Source organism: Periplaneta americana, chromosome 3 (assembly GCF_040183065.1).
Source record: "Periplaneta americana isolate PAMFEO1 chromosome 3, P.americana_PAMFEO1_priV1, whole genome shotgun sequence".
Classification (NCBI taxonomy): Eukaryota; Metazoa; Arthropoda; class Insecta; order Blattodea; family Blattidae; genus Periplaneta; species Periplaneta americana.
Window position 1 is genome coordinate 55,446,127 of NC_091119.1, and position 20,430 is coordinate 55,466,556.

Sequence of the window (20,430 nt, forward strand, 5' to 3'; positions counted from 1 at the left end):
CTCATGTAACTTCAATTTTCAAAGTTCACTACAACCGAAGCAATGGTTCACTATAAACGAAAATATTAATGTACTTTTTAATGTATGTGGGTCGGGACCAACAATTTAGGTTCACTAGAGCCGAATGTTCTCTATAACCGAGTTCACTATATCTAGAGTTCACTGTATCTGCAACCACCACTACAACCATTACCCTATTAGGCTATTACTACCACTACCCTACAAGTTTACATATGGGACACAAATTATTACTTATAAAATGTTTGGCAACAATAAAATTGAGTTAAATGCAGCATCGTGCGGATCCGTTTCCATAAAAACTATTGTTACTCCTTGCATCTCTAACGCGTTATTTGTCAGCTTTTGAAGCCTTCTTTCATAATGCAAGGTAATGTCCAGGCTTCGAGACTTCGGACCCAATAGAGCAGTTCAGTGGGAAATCCGCATAACGGCGTACTGAGTATAGTGGTAAAGCGTACAGTGGGTGGGGGTGCTGTAGAATGAATGCCAACAAATACGCAAAGGAAAACGCTCTGGATTTGAAGGTTCTGACGAATAATTTGGTTTTCATACAAACTGTGTCTGAAACTATTACACGATTAGAAAAGTCAGAGCAAGAGATTCCGGAAGCCCTCAAATTAATTTAGAAAATGATGCAGAGAATTAATGAGACATCAAGTACACCGGTTACTGAACGTGTAAAACAGAAGTGGAAATCAATTTTATGTAGAAATAACGGATATGGAACATTGTGTAACATAAACAACAAATTAGTGGACATAAAGTCACCCGAGAATAAAGAACTGTCTCTTAGAGACTGCAATGATGTTAGGTTTTTTCGTTTTGTGTCTATCACGTCATGCGAAGTAGAGCGCAGCTTTCTACAGTACAAATTTTGGCAGATAACCGAAAAAGATTTACGTTTGAGACACTGAGAATGTATCTTGTAGTAGGTATATTGCAATTCGGTACTGTAACTGCACTTCATAAGGTCGACCAATAGGATAAATGAAAAAATTAAAATTGCTACATGCTTATTTCCACCATTAACACTGTGTATAATTAAACACAAATGCTTATAAAAGACAGGAGAATAAATGCTTTTCATTTATTTTGACTTTATCATTGTGTAATGTATATTTACTTTCAGAATGTACATATGTGTGTTTCCCCATACTACCGTACTCTACTCTAAACAGCAACGTTGTTACCTCAACACGTTTTTATCTACCTGCAGCGAGCCAGCAACCTATATTGCATGCATAGTAAACTTATTGTATCGGGTGCAAAGTCTGGAAGCCTGGTAATGTCACTACTGGATAGAAATAAAACTATTTCATATTTGATTAAACATTTTTCTAACACAAGTAACACGCACTCAGCAGTATATTTCCTGACTTTGGTGCTGAGAAGTTCATTTCCGTGCAATTCTCAACACGTGTGTGTGTTAGCTGCCTCCTTACAGAAACGTCTATATACTTTCGGCATAATGAAAAAAGTAAAAAAAAAAATTGCTGCCGCGCCGCCATTACGAGAATGTAGCTCGCAGCCACGTTCCTGTCTTGTGCCTCGGTCTCTTGATTATTAAGCCCCGTTGTATTATTCATATCTGACGTCGACGCTGAAATCTCTTGTGGCCATCTTCAGAGATGGATACGAAGAGAGAAGTTGTCTGTAGGCAACACGCTTCGTTTCAAACTCGTTTCCTTGCTAATGGTGAAGCAACTGTATGCTCAGGAATCAGTTCCTTTTCGCTATTTTCTTACTGCGCGTCACATGTTGCTTCACAGCGCTTCGTTCCAATTTATTTCTACGACTCCTTATTTATCCACTTATATATTTATTTCATATTCTGATACTTCCGTTTTAAAATCAAGAAGCAAATGAAGATCTTAATTTTGGTTCAAATGGTAACTAATATACAGGGTGTAAGTGCCATTACTTTAACTGATGATTGTTCATGCCATAAGGAAGAAAAAAAGTCTCACAATTTTTTTCTAATTGCAATATCTAACTAATTATTAAAGTTCACATTATTAGGCGTTTGGCAACGTTGCTGGATGGGGAGGAGGGGGTTTAAAGTACACAGTACAGCACAAAAGATACCGATACAAAACAGATGCTCTGTTCTAACGCAGGGGCGGACTGTTGTTTACATAAAACGGACAGCACATACAAACTTTCAATCCCATTAATAGAACTTTATGGTAAATTTCCATTTTATTTAACAATATTAGCAATATTGGCCGATTTTTTTATTGTACGTCTAAAAAATAAACAATAATGCTTTACAGCACAAAATCACACGAACTTTTAAATGCAACATTATAATCTCTCCCCCTTCCATAAAGCGGTACCATTTTTAAAGAAATTTCTGTTTGTGTGATTTGTGAAACGGTGTAAGAGACTCCTAGGGTGCTATGCATAGACATTTCGCTAGCCCGCGCTACGAGCGTGCTAAACTAGCCCCGGCTATCGACTGGTTACTTGTACAGGATTCATATCATATCGCTAACACTGGTTTATGAATACGAGAAACGTTAGTTCGCTGATCATCCACCGGAAGCCCGCGCTAAGAATGTCTATGAATATGGTCCCTAGTTTCTTATAATCGTTGAGAAACAGCTACAGAAGTTCGTCGATTAGGCAACCTTCATTGCGGAAAACATTGACAGTACATCTTCTTGCCTCACTTGAATTACGACGACTTTCTCCATAAATTAATAACATATGATATTCCTAAACTGTAAATGACATTGTAAGTTGTTTATCGAATACCCTGTATTGAACTGTCATCCGCTCGACAGTACACCTATGGACAGGGAGCTTGAACTCAGCTGACATGTACGTACGTCTGTGCAGATTACTGCCTGCAGAGTACGTTGCCACGTCTCTAACGCCTGAATATTTTAAATTTAATCTAATTTAATTAATCAATTAATTTAATCTGTCAGGATTAAGGCCATAAGGCCTTCTCTTCCATCCTACCAGATAGCATATATAAATACAAAAAAGAAATACAAATACTGATGAAAATAATACAAATTAAGTTAAAGCCCTATAGAGGGTCAACAGAGTCAAAAGAACACTATAGAGCTCTCATCGAGCTAATACAAGAAAAAAGAAAGAAAACAGAGATAGCAATGATGATAGTGATAACTGATAATAATAATAATAATAATAATAATAATAATAATAATAATAATAATAATAACAATAATAATAATGCATTACATATTAATTGTCAATTTTACAACAGCATAGTTACAATATTTATTATATGTCATGGGTTAAGGCGAAGTTGCGCAACCTGACAGTGTTCAACAAGCAATTCCATGAACTAGAATGTGATTTTTTAATTTAAATTTGAATTTTGATATTGTCCGACAGTCTCTGACATGGTCAGGGAGAGAATTCCAGAGGCGTGGAATAGATATGCTGAAAGATGATGAGTAGAAGGATGTTCTGTGCAGAGGAATAGAGAGAAGGTACATGTTCCAGGTTCGAGGTAGTGAAAGGTAAACAAAACGAGATGCTAGGTAAGAGGGTGTGGAGGTGTGGATGATTTTAAATAGTAATAAGAGAGAGTTGAAGAATCTTCTTTCTTTAAGTGGACTCTAAGACAACAATTCTAATGACGGTGTTACATGATCGAATTTTCTAATGTTACAAACGAAACGAACGCAGATATTGTGAACACGCTGTAGTAACAAATTTAAGCATGCAATTTTATTTAATTTCGCGAAAACGTAATAGAACACACAAATATGTATTTAAACTAATATTAACTCTCTCCTAGATATATCTACTGATGTAATTGTTTTCGTAATCTTATTAACGAAATAAGCAGTGTAACGCGAATAAAATAAGAGAAGAAATATTTTTTCTGGGAAAACTATCAAGTTTAGACCCTAAGTTGTATGGGCATTTTTTGATCCTGTAGATCGTTCCCGACGACTGTGAAAAGGACGGCACTTATACTCCTTACACCCTGTAGATATTAATTTACCGAATTCTGATTCGATACAAGACAGGCAAAGAAGTTTTATATTCCATTCGTAAGCATTCGGCTCTCGTCTTGCATTATCTTAGTTATTTGTTATTTATTTTCTTTATTATGTAATATTCTGAAATTAAACCATGTAAGAAATGCGGTCCTACAATCACTGAATCCTTGTGTCTCTTTTACGACGATATCTGTTTTTTTTTTAAAGATGGGACATGACAGTGGTCCTCCAGCTTGGGGATTGGGCGAAGGGCTAACAACCCATCACCGTAAAAAACAGCTTGTTACGTATCCCTATAATAAGCCTCGGAACTCGTGACCAGAATATTGTACGAAATGGAAATATAAAAATTGGAGATTTATCCTTCGAAGAGGTGGAAAAATTCAAATATCTTGGAGCAACAGTAACAAATATAAATGACACTCGGGAGGAAATTAAACGCAGAATAAATATGGGAAATGCGTGTTATTATTCGGTTGAGAAGCTCTTATCATCCAGTCTGCTGTCCAAAAATCTGAAAGTTAGAATTTATAAAACAGTTATATTACCGGTTCTTCTGTATGGTTGTGAAACTTGGACTCTCACTCTGAGAGAGGAACATAGGTTCAGGGTGTTTGAGAATAAGGTGCTTAGGAAAATATTTGGGGCTAAGCGGGATGAAGTTGCAGGAGAATGGAGAAAGTTACACAACACAGAACTGCACGCATTGTATTCTTCACCTGACATAATAAGGAACATTAAATCCAGACGTTTGAGATGGGCAGGGCATGTAGCACGTATGGGCGAATCCAGAAATGCATATAGAGTGTTAGTTGGGAGACCGGAGGGAAAAAGACCTTTAGGGAGGCCGAGACGTAGATGGGAGGATAATATTAAAATGGATTTGAGGGAGGTGGGGTATGATGATAGAGACTGGATTAATCTTGCACAGGATAGGGACCGCTGGCGGGCTTATGTGAGGGCGGCAATGAACCTTCGGGTTCCTTAAAAGCCATTTGTAAGTAAGTAAGGGACATGACAGTTAAACGGCCGAGCTTGGAAACACAACGCTGTGTTGCCAATAATGGGCGACCATGAGATCAGCTGATGTGAGCTAGCAGTTGACGTTAGTTGGCTAACGTTAAAACATTAATTGAAAACTGACGCGAAGGTATAAAATAATACATGAACCGACAGAGAATGAAGTACGACACATAATGTATTAATGCTGACATTGTGTGCGCAACAAATGACGCCAAGAGAGCTATTTAGTCCTATAGGGTCATATTCATAGATATTCTTAGCGAGGGCTTACGGTGGATGATCAGCGAACTAACGTTTTTCGTATTCATAAACCAGTGTTAGCGATATGATATATGAATCCTGTACAAGTAATCAGTCGATAGCCGGGGCTAGTTTAGCACGCTCGTAGCGCGGGCTAGCGAAATGTCTATGCATAGCACCCATTATCAATAAAATGAAAAGGAGTAACGAGAATTTGAACCTGAAACGTTGACATCTAAATTCCGACGTTCTTCCGTCTGAGCTACGGGGAAACAAGCAAAGAAGCAGATGCGGAATAATGGGGCCAATCCTTCTCCAATACATTCTGGTGATTTGTGGAACCTCGTCCAGAATGCCTGGGATGCTGTGGCTGAGAACTGTCGCTTTTTGAAAAGACTGCTCAATTCCATGTACACTCGATTGCAAGATGTGATTCTAGTAAAATTGGGAACTGGTACAGTAACACTGACCGGTACAAAGTTACCCAAAATGACTGCACTGCTGTAACTTAAATTTGCGATTACTGTTTGAAACAAATAATTTTGGGGCCCAGATTTAACAAAAAATCCAGGATACACTAATTCACTAAAATGGATATAGTCATCTCAGTCATTTTTAATGATAAATTTAAAATCTCTTTAACATTCTACTCATAAAAACACATTCTTTAATATGTATGCAGGATAATTTTGATTTTGGCTTTCAACATTTTAAGAATGAATGCAATAAATAATGTTAAAAATTGTTGAATCTTATGACTTTTCAATTTAATATTAACATTTGTTAATACATATTAAATATTAAATGTATTAACAAATGTTAATATTAAATTGATATCATAAGATTGAACAATTTTTAACATTATTTATTGTATTTAATAACTGACTTATCTGAAAATCAAAACATGAATCGTAAATTTTAAGAATGGAGTTTATAAATACTTTAATAGAAATATGGATGAGTACTTTTCAAATGCAACAAGACACAAATTGTCTATTATAGAAAAAAACTTTCCTAATAGCCTAAAGAATGCGTTTTCCAAATATAATGCTTTTAACATTTATAGTTCCTAAGATAGGCTATATTGTTTTTTATATGAGAATACAGCAAACAGAGTTACGGCCAATAATCCTAAGTTTAGTGTCATTTATGAATCTTGTGCACTAGCGCTTTTAAAAATAATGTTACAGCAGCTAAAAAAAAAAGCATAAATGGCATTCGATTTTATATAATATAATTTTCACATATCAAAGATTAGTTTAAAGCTTTTTTTTTAATTTAGTGGTTTTCTACCAAACTTAATCATCCTTTCTCCTTGAAACCTCTTTGCATCACAGCTTTGTAAATAGTGCCTCAGCACCTGACAGGGGCATAAATGCGTATTATATTACACGTAATATATTTTGTGGCCCAAATTTTCAATTTCTCCACGGATTTATATAAGGTAATACAGCCCATTATACGTTTGCGGGCTGGGAATCGCTGCTCTAGAGCGAAGTTAAAAAGTAAAGGTGATAGTGCATCTCCTTGCTTTAGCCCACAGTGAATTGGAAACGCATCTGACAGAAACTGACCTATACGAACTCTGCTATGCGTTTCACTGAGACACATTTTAATTAATCGAACTAGTTTCTTGGGAATACCAAATTCAATAAGAATATCATATAAAACTTCTCCTTTAACCGAGTCATATGCCTTTTTGAAATCTATGAATAACTGATGCACTGTACCCTTATACTCCCATTTTTTCTCCATTATATGTCGAATACAAAATATCTGGTCAATAGTTGATCTATTATGCCTAAAACCACACTGATGATCCCCAATAATTTCATCTACATATGGAGTTAATCTTCTCAAAATAATACCGTATTCGACAAAACTTTGTACGATGTCAACAAAAGTGATATTCCTCGAAAGTTACTGCAGTTAGTCTTGTCCCCCTTCTTAAAGATAGGTACGATTATGGACTCCTTCCATTGTTCTGGAACAATTTCCTTTTCCCAAATAGCAAGTACAAGCTTGTAAATTTCGTTAGATAATGCGCTTCCACCCTCTTGTATTAATTCTGCTGGAATTTGATCGATACCTGGAGACTTATAATTTTTCAGATTACTACATTCACACATTTAATAAGTTATATTACAAAATATACATTGGACGAACTAATTATAATGAAAGTTGCCATTTTCCTTCTCGATGTACACATTACGATCCACTTCCACTAGATGGCTAACTACACGAGAAGCAGGGCTGGCAATATATACAAACGAAATTATACTAAATGTGATGTTACTACAGGTGTGTAGTATTATATGACAGATTAGTAAAGTTAGATTAGGTTTGTATTGTTTGAAAGGTTAGGTTAGGTTTAATTAGGTGTGTAGTATTATGAGAGAGGTTAGGTTAAGTTTGATTAGGTGTGTAGTATTATTACTATGTTGGCGACACTGAAGTCCACTGTTACATTAAAGAAATATGACCATATTCTTCATTCACTCTTGATGATTTTCGTATACTGTATAAGTAAGGTACGTATTTAGGGCGGATTGGGTGGGCGTACAGTTGTCCCAGTGATCACATCAATTTCTACTAATCAATACTATAAATCCAAGGCATTTTATCAAGTTCCTACAGTGGCTGGGACTAAGTAATATTCACCGTTCTTTATAATAATTCTCCCCCACTAAACAGGTTTTAGAAACTAAAGTTAGACTGCTGCAGAAACGGAGGCCGATTTTGTGGTAACTGTGCGAGGCGAATAACAGAAAATATCGCAGAGCTTGCTGTGTAAGAATGTCATGGACCACTTAGATGATAGAAAGAAAGAAAGAAAGAAAGAAAGAAAGAAAGAAAGAAAGAAAGAAAGAAAGAAGGGGAGAAAGGAAGAGGAGTAAACAGATAATAAAATAGATAAACAAAAATACAAACAGACCGGCAGACAAACATGCTATCAAACAGAGACGAAAGAAAGGGTGGGGCGACTTACAGAGACAGGCAGGGACACATGGTGAAACAGGCGAGTGTACTGAAAGACTGGTAAACAGACAGACAAGTGGGCAGACAGACAGACAGATTGCCAGATTTATAGACAGTTTTACAGACGGAAAAACAGACAACATGCCGACTTGTTTTTATTTGTCAGATGCATTAGATTAGAGAGCACTTTTTCGACAAAACCCAAAGATAGTTATTTCACAGTGTTGCAATACTTCCCCTATAGTTGGCATAATGAGAAAGTGAAAACTGTTGCCTATATGGACCGCGCTGTAAGGCAGGTCTGTTAATTAAATCCGGATGCGTCGCGCTGCAGATATCCGCACTTTTGGACGGCAAGTGTCGTAGGCTTGCTAGACAGCGACAGTGATGGAGAAGCATTGTACGTAGTGTGCGCCGGATTAATTAAATGGCACCGTTATTAACGCGGTTAACAGATGACACGCACGCGGCCCCGCCTGTCAAATTAAAACAGAGCAAAAATTCTGAATGTTTATCCTCTCTATAGCCCACACGAGGTACGTAGAGAGCGCACTCTGATTCTGCAGGAAATCAATTTTAAAGTTGCAACTGAGTTACTTGTTTATGAAATTCTTGATAATATAGAAATTCTTTACTATGATGTTATATGGAAATGGATATATAAATTATTGTAATGTTACAAGAGACACATTTAGAGATTTTCACAGGATTTAAGCTAGATAATAAATAATTGTCGCAAAAATTCACAAATATAAATTACATTTGTGCAAATTGCGAAATGCTTGTGTAATTTGGTCACCCATTTGCAAATCACATAGTAATCAAATTGAAAAAATTAAAAAACGATTCTCTAGATAACTGTATATTAGAAGATATCATTGTTCAGCCCTCCATAACAAAATTTCGTACAACAATCTACTTTCTGAATTTAATTTAATGTCTCTTGCCAGCCGTAGATTACTTGCTGAACAACTTTTATTATATAAAATATTCAACGGTCTACTGGATAATAGCGAAATATTATCAAAACTCCAGATTAACGCTACAACATCACATTTAAGAAATCGTCAATTGTTATAATTATAAAAAACCAAACACTTCGTCACATAAAAATTCACCAGTGTTAAAAATGTGTTCAAATTTCAATTAAATATGTAAAACATGGGATATAGATTTCTGCATTTCTTACATGGAATACAAACATTTTCTTATTAATATACTGAAGGTAGCTGATTTTATATAATATTGCTATTTGTTACTCTGTAATTTGCCAATTATAGCTACATTTTACATTTTTGGCTATGATATCTATATTTAACTATTTTTCATTTATTTTATTTTGTATTTTTGATTTATATCTATATCTGTACCTCTTATTTAGGTAGTATCTATTTGTCGTTCTTTTTTTTTTCTTTCCTTTTCTCACTTTCCATTTTAATTTGTATTTACACTTGTATCTGTTTCATCTCTTTTTTTTATTTTTCATGTTATCTATTTTTTTGTAAACGAATATCTGCACTGTCTATTGTAATTGGGGCTTTGCCCTGTTATAGGAATAAATAAATAAATAAATAAATAAATAAATAAATAAATAAAATGTTAGCATGGCAAAAAAAATATTATAAATAATTATACAGAAAGATGAGTGTGTGTGTGTATGTGTGTGACTAATGCCTACCTACTTCACTTGCGTGGTTCGGGTTCCGCATACTGCGGATAGCTGGCAGGACTGTGACCCATTTTCAAATTTGCACACTACTTCGGCGGGCAACATTATGCATGATGGGTACCTGTGAAGAGCTATGTCGTGTACTAGGGTGTGTGTTAAGTGTTCGTGTACGTGTAGTGTAGGGAATGGGTGAGGAAGGGAGAAGGAGAAACCCGGTGCCGCCACTTGGCCTACTCCTGTCGAATAGCACCAAGGGGGCCGCCAGGCTTAACGTCCCCATCCGACGGACGAACAGTGACATGTGCCTTCCCTTCATATGCACTGCGGAGAGATTTGGGATTTAACCCAGGCATATTGCTGCACAATTTAGTGCTTAGAAGCTGTGCACCGCCATCTCTCCTAGTCCCGAGGTAGAAATTTCACAAGAAAATCTCTGATCCCGCCGGGGATCGAACCCGGGCCGGCTACAGTATTTTGTAGGCAGACACCACTACCACAGAGCTAACTCGGCGGACATTGTGCAGAAATATAAAATTAATAAGTATGGAGAAAGATAAAGTTATGTAATTTGTTTCTTGGAGTTTTATTACTTTCAATCCATCTCATCACACTCTAGACATGCTTATGTAAGTAAATCATTAGACGTAGGTATGTTTACAATCAATTACTGCTGAATTTACATCACAATAAAATACGTTATTTTATGGGCAGTCTCTAAACATTGAAATTCTTTACTAGTAAGCTCCTCAAGATTTATTGTTAGTAGAATGCTAACTCTTTTTACTGAAAGGCGGTTTCTAATTCCAGTTTTTACAAGATTCATGCAACTAAATCCTCGCTCACAATTTACAGTATGCGATGAAATATATATAAATCAATTAGAAGAAACTGTTCACTTAACTTACATGAATTGCACCGACTCTTTGAAATCAATTCCTGAACATCTATTGCTCAATACCATTTTGAACATTCCCATGCCATTAACATTTCATTTAAATTCAGTTTAGTTCAAACACATTTCTGATTTCATTTTCTCCATTACCATCTTCGTTTCTGAAGTCCAATGTGGCTGTCGCATTTTTGCACATTTACATTCAAAGTTTGTTGCATTCTTAGAAGCCGAGTAGCAAAATGCGACAAATGCGACTGTGGCTTAAACCCTGACAAAGAGTCCACCGCTAGAGTTTTGGTCTGCTTGTCGAACTGCGAATTGCAGACCCGGGTTCAAATTATGGTTGGAACAAGTTACCAGGTTAAGACTTTTACCCGGGTTTTCCCTGAACCAATTAAGAGCAAATGCTGGACCTTCCTTTCATCCAGGCGCTAGACAATCATTGCAGTTGATAAAGTTTTCACCGTCTCTGATCCTGAAAAAATGATTCTTGACAGTCAGTTAATCAGAGTATAGTAAAAATCCGATATAGCGCGGTTGTTGGAGGACATACTTAATACCCAACACTGGCTTATTTCTGCTCGCTTCCAATGCGCCATGTTGATCAAATTTCTAATCATCTTCAACATCTGACTCAGGAGATATAGTAGATTCACTCAATATGCTTTGTCACGTCTCACAAATGGTGTAGCAGAGAGTGGGTACACTGTATAATGTGTAGTAGAAGAAAATACAAAACTCGACACCGAAATGATAGATGGGGAGAAAATAAATAAATAAATAAATAAATAAATAAATAAATAAATAAATAAATAAATAAATAAATAAATAAATAAATAAATAAATAAATAAATAAATAAATAAATAAATAAATGAATAAATAAATAAATAAATAAATAAATAAATAAATAAAGCAAATATAGGAAAATTTTGGAACTAATAGCTGTACATCGAAATCCAGTTTTTTAAATGTCAAGGGTATTGTAATAGTAAAATATGCGTTACAAGAGCGGTATGTTGAAGTTTTCATGTTCGAGGAAAAGTTTGAAAAAGCGAAACGTAGTTGAGCGTTTTTAAGTTCCGAGAATTGAAAGAAAACATACCGCTCGTGTATCGTACATTATTTTGTGCGAAGGTCGTTTATTACATACATGAAAGAGGAATTTCTAATTAGTTGCAATGAAATCTCCATCTTGGTTTCTGTTCAATGACGGCAAATTTGCAAAACAAAAATATCTATCTTCAACATTGTTGCTTTAAAATGTTTTCTGTGTTTACTATACTCCAGCAGGCCGTGATACGTCTGTGTGATACGTGTACGTCTGTATTTTTTCCCCCCAGTCTATAAATGCTAACTGAAAACAAACTGTAAGGTTATGTAATGATTTATTTTTAATTTTAATATTTTAACAATATTATTTATATAACATATTGCAGTAATAACATCGGCAAGTTTAATTTTGCCGGTCAAGGAGATGTTTAGAAATGGAAAATATCTTTGACATCGAAATAAGCAAGCATTGTTTTTTTCATTAATTTCTCTTTTTTTTCCCTTCCAACCAATTTATGAATTTATTATAGGCTCTTTCATACCTTGCCCTGGATTTGTCGGGAACCAAATAAGCACAGCCTTGTTCCCAAGCCTCTTCAACTTCAAGATCCACATCTCCTTCGTTCGAAGTAGCCGCCATGATGAGTCTGGAATCTTGTTGATTTTTTCACGGCTTCCTTAATGTTACTTGAATCACGAATGCAGTAACTTTAGTGGAGTTGTAGAGTTTACTTAATTTTTGCAAATATTTAAAAACAATAATTAACAGTGCAATTTAGGTGAAATTGCAGTGGTCAGTCTCCAATTTATAATTATTACTATATTGGACGCCTCTAAAAATAATATGTTAAAAGCCTAAAGCAGTAAAATCAATATGTCACTTAAGCGGTAAGAAGAGGGAAATTGTTATGTGTGTTATGTTGGGAATACTGAATGTGGAATTTTAGACTTTCCGCGGATTGGTTTTGTGCGGAAACCAAGCAAATACGCACGATCTCGCACAAAATGTTATTTTCTTGAAAACCTCAATCTCGGTTATGTTTAAAGCACTTTGCAATGGTAAATAATATAATCGGAAAACAATGCTAACTTCGAAGTAAAGATAACGATTTTGATTGAATAAATGTTATATTTCTTTAATCTATGATTGCCATTCACACTACATAGTGTTGCATTCAATTTGGTAGTGCTCATGAGGTTAACAGTTACCTAACAATTTCGCACAGTTTACGTAATCACAATAAATTTCATTGTGAAAAAGCTTTTCCAACCTTCATAAGTAAACCGAGAGATACAGTTTTAGTGTGGTCTGAACTTTGTGTAAGTTTTAATTGCTTGATTTCATATGCAATTCCGTAAACCCTCCGACTCTGCAGAAACAAAAGTTTTTCTTGTCGTCAGCAATATTATCTTTTCGCCTATGTTGAGAATGAAGCTGAAGAGTTATGTCTCTATTTGCACTTGTACTGTGCCTAACTCTTTTACTTCAGCATCTTCAAAACTAAGGCAAGACCTCTTTACGATAAAAATTCTTATTTCCCACTATTGAGAATGTTTCTATTATTTTATCTTGGTGAGGATCATAAATAACATATTCCTAGAAAGTTTCAATTCTAAAAACATGTAACATGAATTCTGCTTCTGAAGAAACAGTAGAGCGGTAGATTCCACAATTTTTATTAAGGGCATGTGAAATAAACCATGTAAGAAGATTCCAAGTAAAACTTATCGAAACACACGAGGCTTCGTATGCCTTTGCTGGTTTAGCACTTCAATTTATCATCCTATTTTAGTTAAAATCTGATGATCCTGATATTAATTAATGTACAACAGTCTAAGTGTGTTTTTTGTCAGTTAATTACTAGAGGGTCGGGATAATTTGGGTATAAGTTACAATTTATTGCATAGAATTCTACCTAAACTTTAAACACATGCCAATTTAATATATATTGTCTATTTCATAATTATCTATCATGAAGTGTTACAAATTTGTGTTGACACTGATACTTACTTACAAATGGTTTTTAAGGAACCCGCAGGTTCATTGTCTCCCTCACATAAGCTCGCCATCGGTCCCTATCCTGTGCAAGATTAATCCAGTCTCTATCAACATATCCCACCTCCCTCAAATCCATTTTAATATTATCCTCCCATCTACGTCTCAGCCTCCCAAAAGGTCTTTTTCCTTCTGGCCTCCCAACTAACACTCTATATGCATTTCTGAATTCGCCCAAACGTGCTAAATGCCTTGCCCATCTCAAACGTCTGGATTTAATGTTCCTAATTATGTCAGGTGAAGAATACAATGCGTGCAGTTCTGCGTTGTGCAACTTTCTCCGTTCTCCTGTAACTTCATCCCTCTTAGCCCCCAAAATATTTTCCTAACAACCTTATTCTCAAACACACCTTAATCTCTTTTCCTCTCTCAAAGTGAGAGTCCAAATTTCGCAACCATACAGAACAACGGGTAATATAAGTGTTTTATAAATTCTAACTTCAAGATTTTTTGACAGCAGATTAGATGACAAAAGCTTCTCAACCGAATAATAACAGCATTTCCCTTATTTATTTTGCGTTTAATTTCCTACCGAGTATCATTTATATTTGTTACTGTTGCTCCAAGATATTTGAATTTTTCCACCTCTTTGAAAGATAAATCTCCAATTTTTATATTTTCAATTTGTACAATATTCTGGTCACGAGATATAATCATATACTTTGTCTTTTCGGGATATACTTCCAAACCTATCGCTTTATTCGCTTCAAGTAAAATTTCCGTGTTTCCCCTAATCGTTTGTGGATTTTCTCCTAACATATTCACGTCATCTGCATAAATAAGAAGCTGATGTAACCCGTTCAATTCTAAACCCTCTTTGTTATCCTAAACTTTCCTAATGGCATATTCCTGAGCGAAATTAAAAAGTAAAGGTGATAGTGCATCTCCTTGCTTTAGTCCGCAGTGAATTGGAAAAGCATCACATAGAAACTGGCCTGTACGGACTCTGCTGTAAGTTTCACTCAGACACATTTCAATTAATCGAATTAGTTTGTTGGGAATACCAAGTTCAATAAGTATATTGTATAAAATTTCTCTCTTAACCGAATCATATGGCTTTTTGAAATCTATGAATAACTGATGTACTGTACCTTTATACTCCCATTTTTTCTGCAATAGCTGTCGAATACAAAAAATCTGATCAATAGTCGACTATTACGATGATCCTCAATAATTTCATCTACGTACGAAGTTAATCTTCTCAAAAGAATATTGGGCAAAATTTTGTACGACGTCAACAAAAGTGATATTCCTCGAAAGTTGCCACAGTTAGTCTTGTCCCCCTTCTTAAAAATAGGTACAATTATGGACTCCTTCTATTATGTTGGTACAATTTCCTTTTCCCAAATAGCAAGTACAGGCTTATAAATTTCGCTAGATGATACGCCTGCTAGAAAAAATTGTTTTGTATTTAGCAGTGTATGAAATGACCCATCACAATATTGTTGGCGAATTAGCTGTGATCCAGTAATCAAACTCATGGATATGTACATTACACATATTTATAATATGTTTTAATAAATGTACGTAGTAATATACCATTAATAGGTTGTTATTAAATTATAATTTACAAACGTAGGTTAATTTGGGTGTAATTATAGGTTAATAATTGACAACTAACCTAGTTTTCGTTCCATATCATGCCAGGTACACAAATTATGGATTAGTGAAAGACAAACAAATATCCGAAGTGTTTTCTGTCCCTGATTTTAATGGGATATATTAGATTTGATTTTATAAGGGCTTTAAACCAGCGTTTAAGTTAGAGAACAAATAATTGTCGCAAAAAATGCACAAATTAAAATGATATTTGTGCAAATTGCGAAATGCTTATGCTATATTATAAATAAATGTGCAGAAAGATAAAATTAATGAAGTATGCACAAACGAAAAGTTATGTAATTCGTTTCTTGGTGTTTTATTATTTTTAATCCATCTTACCACACTCTAGATATACTTATGTAAGTAAATCATTACACGTAGGTATGTTTAGAATCAATTATTGCTGAATTTACATCACATTAAAATACGTTATTTGATGGGCACTCTAAGCATTAAAATTCTTTACTAGTACGCCCTTCAAGATTTATTGTTAGCAGAGTGCTAACTTGTTTTTACTAAAAGACGGTTTCTAATTCCAGTTTTTACAAGATTCATGCAACTAAATCCTCGCTCACAATTTACAGTAAACGATGGAATTAGGTAAATCAATTGAAGAAATTTCTTCTCTTAACTTACATGAATTGCACCAACTGTTTGAAATTCATCTCTGAACATCTATTGCTCAATATCTTTTTGAATATTGCCCATTCAATTAGCATTTCATTTACATTAAAATTCTCCAAAATTGATTAGTTCATACACATTTTAGATTTCATGTTCTCCTTTACCATCTTCGTTTCTGAAGTCCAATGTGGTAGTCGCATTTTTGCACATTTACATTTTTAGAAGTAGAGTAGTAAAATGCGACAAATGCAATTGTGGCTTAAACCCTGATCCAGATGACTCTGATATGCCTGAATTCAGACTACTATGATGTTATGTTATTCAGGTGACTACGATTTATCATAATATTATTACGCTATCATATAGGCAAACAGACGTTTGAGTACAGTAGCTAATATGAAATCGCATTTCTAACACTGGCCTTCATTCCGGAACGGACTATTTCAACTGCTTTTAATCTGTGAGTAATGCAGATTTAATCTAAGGAAGTATGAACACGGACGAGTCATGACATGCAAAAAAGTATGTTTTTGAACCGTGATGTCTCAAAAGTTAAAAATATTGTAGTAAAGTTCTTTGTATTTTCTAAATATGAATTTCACGCAATATTGTATTTATATCCTTTATATAGTCGTCTTTCTCTTCTGTAGGGGCGTGAGCATTTATAACTATGATGTCGCACCATCTACCCTTAAGTACTAAATATGATAACCTGTCACTGATAAATTCGACCTTTTTTACTGCTGATTTTATTCTTTTATGTACAAAGAATCCTGTTCCTAATTGGTGATTATTGTTTCCTTCCCCATAATACAACAAGTAATCTCCTATTTGTGATATGCCATTCCCATCTAACCTAACCTCTTGTACTCCTACGAAGTCTATTCTATATCTAGCTAGTTCTTTTGCTACTAATGTTACCCCTCCTGTTCTATAAAGACTAGTTACGTTCCAAGTGCCAAATCTCAAAACCTTATTCCTTTGCTGTGGTCGTGCCAGAGAATCAGTCCTATTCCGAGGCTTATTGTAGGAATTCGTAACAAGCTGTTTTTTACGGTGATGGGTTGTTAGCCCTTCGCCCAACCCCCAAGCTGGAGGACCACCCCTTATCGGCTGTCCACGACTGCTTATTCAATATATTCGCAGCTACCCTCCATATCTGGAGGCCGTCTCCTCTATCCGCAACCTGAGGACGCGCCATGCCGTGGTGATAGGGACCCACCTCTCACTCTGAGAGAGGAACATAGGTTAAGGGTTTTTGAGAATAAGGTGCTTAGGAAAATATTTGGGGCTAAGCGGGATGAAGTTACAGGAGAATGGAGAAAGTTACACAACACAGAACTGCACGCATTGTATTCTTCACCTGACATAATTAGGAACTTGAAATCCAGACGTTTGAGATGGGCAGGGCATGTAGCACGTATGGGCGAATCCAGAAATGCATATAGAGTGTTAGTTGGGAGACCGGAGGGAAAAAGACCTTTAGGGAGGCCGAGACGTAGATGGGAGGATAATATTAAAATGGATTTGAGGGAGGTGGGGTATGATGATAGAGACTGGCTTAATCTTGCACAGGATAGGGACCGATGGCGGGCTTATGTGAGGGCGGCAATGAACCTTCGGGTTCCTTAAAAGCCATTTGTAAGTAAGTAAGTAAGTAATTGTATTTATATCCTTCCATTGTTTGGCAGCAATCAGCATTTAAAATATTGGTTTAGCAAAGAACACGGTTTAATTCACTGAAGTTTTCTTACTATGTAAAAGAAGATGGAAATGTGATTTCAATGCAATTCGAAAAAGGAGAGCCTTGTTTATAAATGCCCTCAAAATGAAAATATGTATATATATATATATAATTTTGTAAATAGTTACCCACCGTAAAATAATTAAAAAAATATATAGAAAACAAAATGCAATTCATCTTTACAGACGAAAAAAAAACATGTGTTTAATTCTTTAGAGTATAGTGACTTCACTGTGAAAATTTCAGAATGTTAACTCAAATATGTCAGTTTTTAATAGACAACTCACCGGAACAAAGGAGCTCAGCAGGTAGGCTCTCCCGTCGTACAGAATGTTGACCGATCATGGTCAGGAAAACGGACGTTTGAGATTGCTCATCGTTACGAAGTCTCGCGAACGCTGCGACCGCCACACATAGCAAGCGATTTTCAACCGTCGGAACAAAAATTAATAATTTTTTCGCATGAATTTAAATTGTTGCATTCGAATATAAAACTATTTCTTTTTTTTTCAATGAGGTGTTTTTATGAGCATCTCTTAATATTATTCGAATTAGTCTTTAAGGTATTAAAATATGGTTGTTCATGTTTACAATGGCGTCTTTTTAGTTTCGATGACATTTCATATAGGGTGTCCAGAATATTTTAAATTATGGATAACATGTAATTGCCACCTATTTTAAAATATTAATTATAAGGCGGTCATAGTTGGTAGTTTAATTTACTTTCATAATACCATTATTATATTAATAGTACATTATGCAACGAGCCTATAATGGTAGTAATTAAGACGCTAGTATGTTTATGAAACGAGTGCAAGCGAGTTTCATAATTTTCATACGAGCGTCTTATTACCATTATAGGCAAGTTTCATACGACTTTTTATGCTCCACTATATTTCTAACATGAAATTATTCATAAGTATTCATGTTATTCTTATCTGACTGGGGAGCGGAACTGACCTTGTGCAATATCTCGTAAATTGTGAGGTGTGCGCAGACGCGAAAGTATTGATTTTTTCCGAGAAACAAATGTCATTGACCTTGATATAATCTAGAGAGTAAAATAAACATTAATCTTGATATAACCTTGAAATTGATTTAGAGATTGAAAAACGAGATGACAAATTGAATTTATTTGAATATTATTTACAATTAACGCTAATTATTATAGTAACAGAACATAACCTTCTGCGACAGTATTGGATTTCCAGCCTCCGTGACGTTTCACTAGTTGTCTTTCGATTGCATATCCGAGAATAATCGATACTTGCGCTTTCATATTGCTACAATGGTGTTTTCTGATTGGTGGAACACCTGAACTTTAATGAATAGGTGTACTTTAATGAGGTCCATTAGGGGGCTGCTACCAGGTGTATAATTACTACATTTCGGCATGGTCGAGCATAAAAACCCCAAAAAAATCATGACATCACTAGCATATTGTTAAAATGATGTATAAAATGACCCAGATGAACTCACCGTGATATTGTGGGCGACGAGCGTATCTGTGACCTCGCCAGGCCTCAAGACGCGCGAGTCCGTGAGCCAAACTGTCCTGGAGGCCGGTGGGTTGGCGCAGAACTCCACAGTAAGAGACAGGCTCTGCCCCATCATGGCGGTCAAGGTTTTGTTGGCTGGGTACACTGCCGGACGACCTGCAGAGAGAGAAAACATTTCTGTAATCTATACTAATAATAAATCTGTAGCCAAAATTTTTCTGGTAATTTTCGATTTTCCAAACATAATTGGTGTTAACATGTATAATTAACCATCCGGAAACCGAAAATCGCTTTTTTGACATTTTTGTTTGTCTGTCTGTCTGGATGTTTGTTACCTTTTCACGAGATAATGGCTGAACCGATTTATATGAAAATTGGAATATAAATTAAGTTCGTTGTAACTTAGATTTTAGGCTATATGGCATTCAAAATACTTTATTTAAAAGGGGGGTTATAAGGGGGCTTAAATTAAATAAATCGAAATATCTCGCTTATTATTGATTTTCATGAAAAATGTTACATGACAAAAGTTTCTTTAAAAATAATTTCCGATAAGTTTTATTCTACACAAAATTTTGGTAGAACTGATATTTAATGAGATAAATGAGTTTTAAAATTACATTAACAACGCCATCTAAGGCGCTGTACTGGAATAAAAACAAATGACTTCATCTATAAGGAGCCTTGGACAACAACAATCGAAATATATTAAACATAGCCTACAGAGAATGTTTCTGTGTTTGTATGAAGTTATATCGGAAGCAAATTAATTGTTTAATCATTATTTCACCATTGGAAAGTGTAGTTTCTCTAGATGGATATAATTCTACAATGTTATTACAGTAACTTCTGAAACATATAGCAAGTAATATAAAGTATACACATTAAAACTAAATGATATATCAATCTTCATTAAACTATGGTTGCATGTAATAACAATTTAGAAACATGTTAAAGGAATTGTCATTGCACCAAATGATTGCCCTCTGGACCAAAATGACCGCATTTTAATTATTTAAATACAATTTAAATTAAGTAACATAT

At 35.1% G+C, this 20,430-nt stretch overlaps 1 protein-coding gene across 1 annotated transcript in view; it reads right to left on the reverse strand.

Annotated features, from left to right (window-relative positions):
- Positions 1-20,430, reverse strand: part of tei (teiresias) — a 1,182,397-nt gene that overhangs the window by 205,493 nt on the left and 956,474 nt on the right. The window contains exon 7 of the mRNA XM_069822616.1: positions 19,367-19,542. Within this exon, the coding sequence (XP_069678717.1) occupies positions 19,367-19,542 (176 nt within the window). The remainder of the gene's footprint in view (positions 1-19,366; positions 19,543-20,430) is intronic.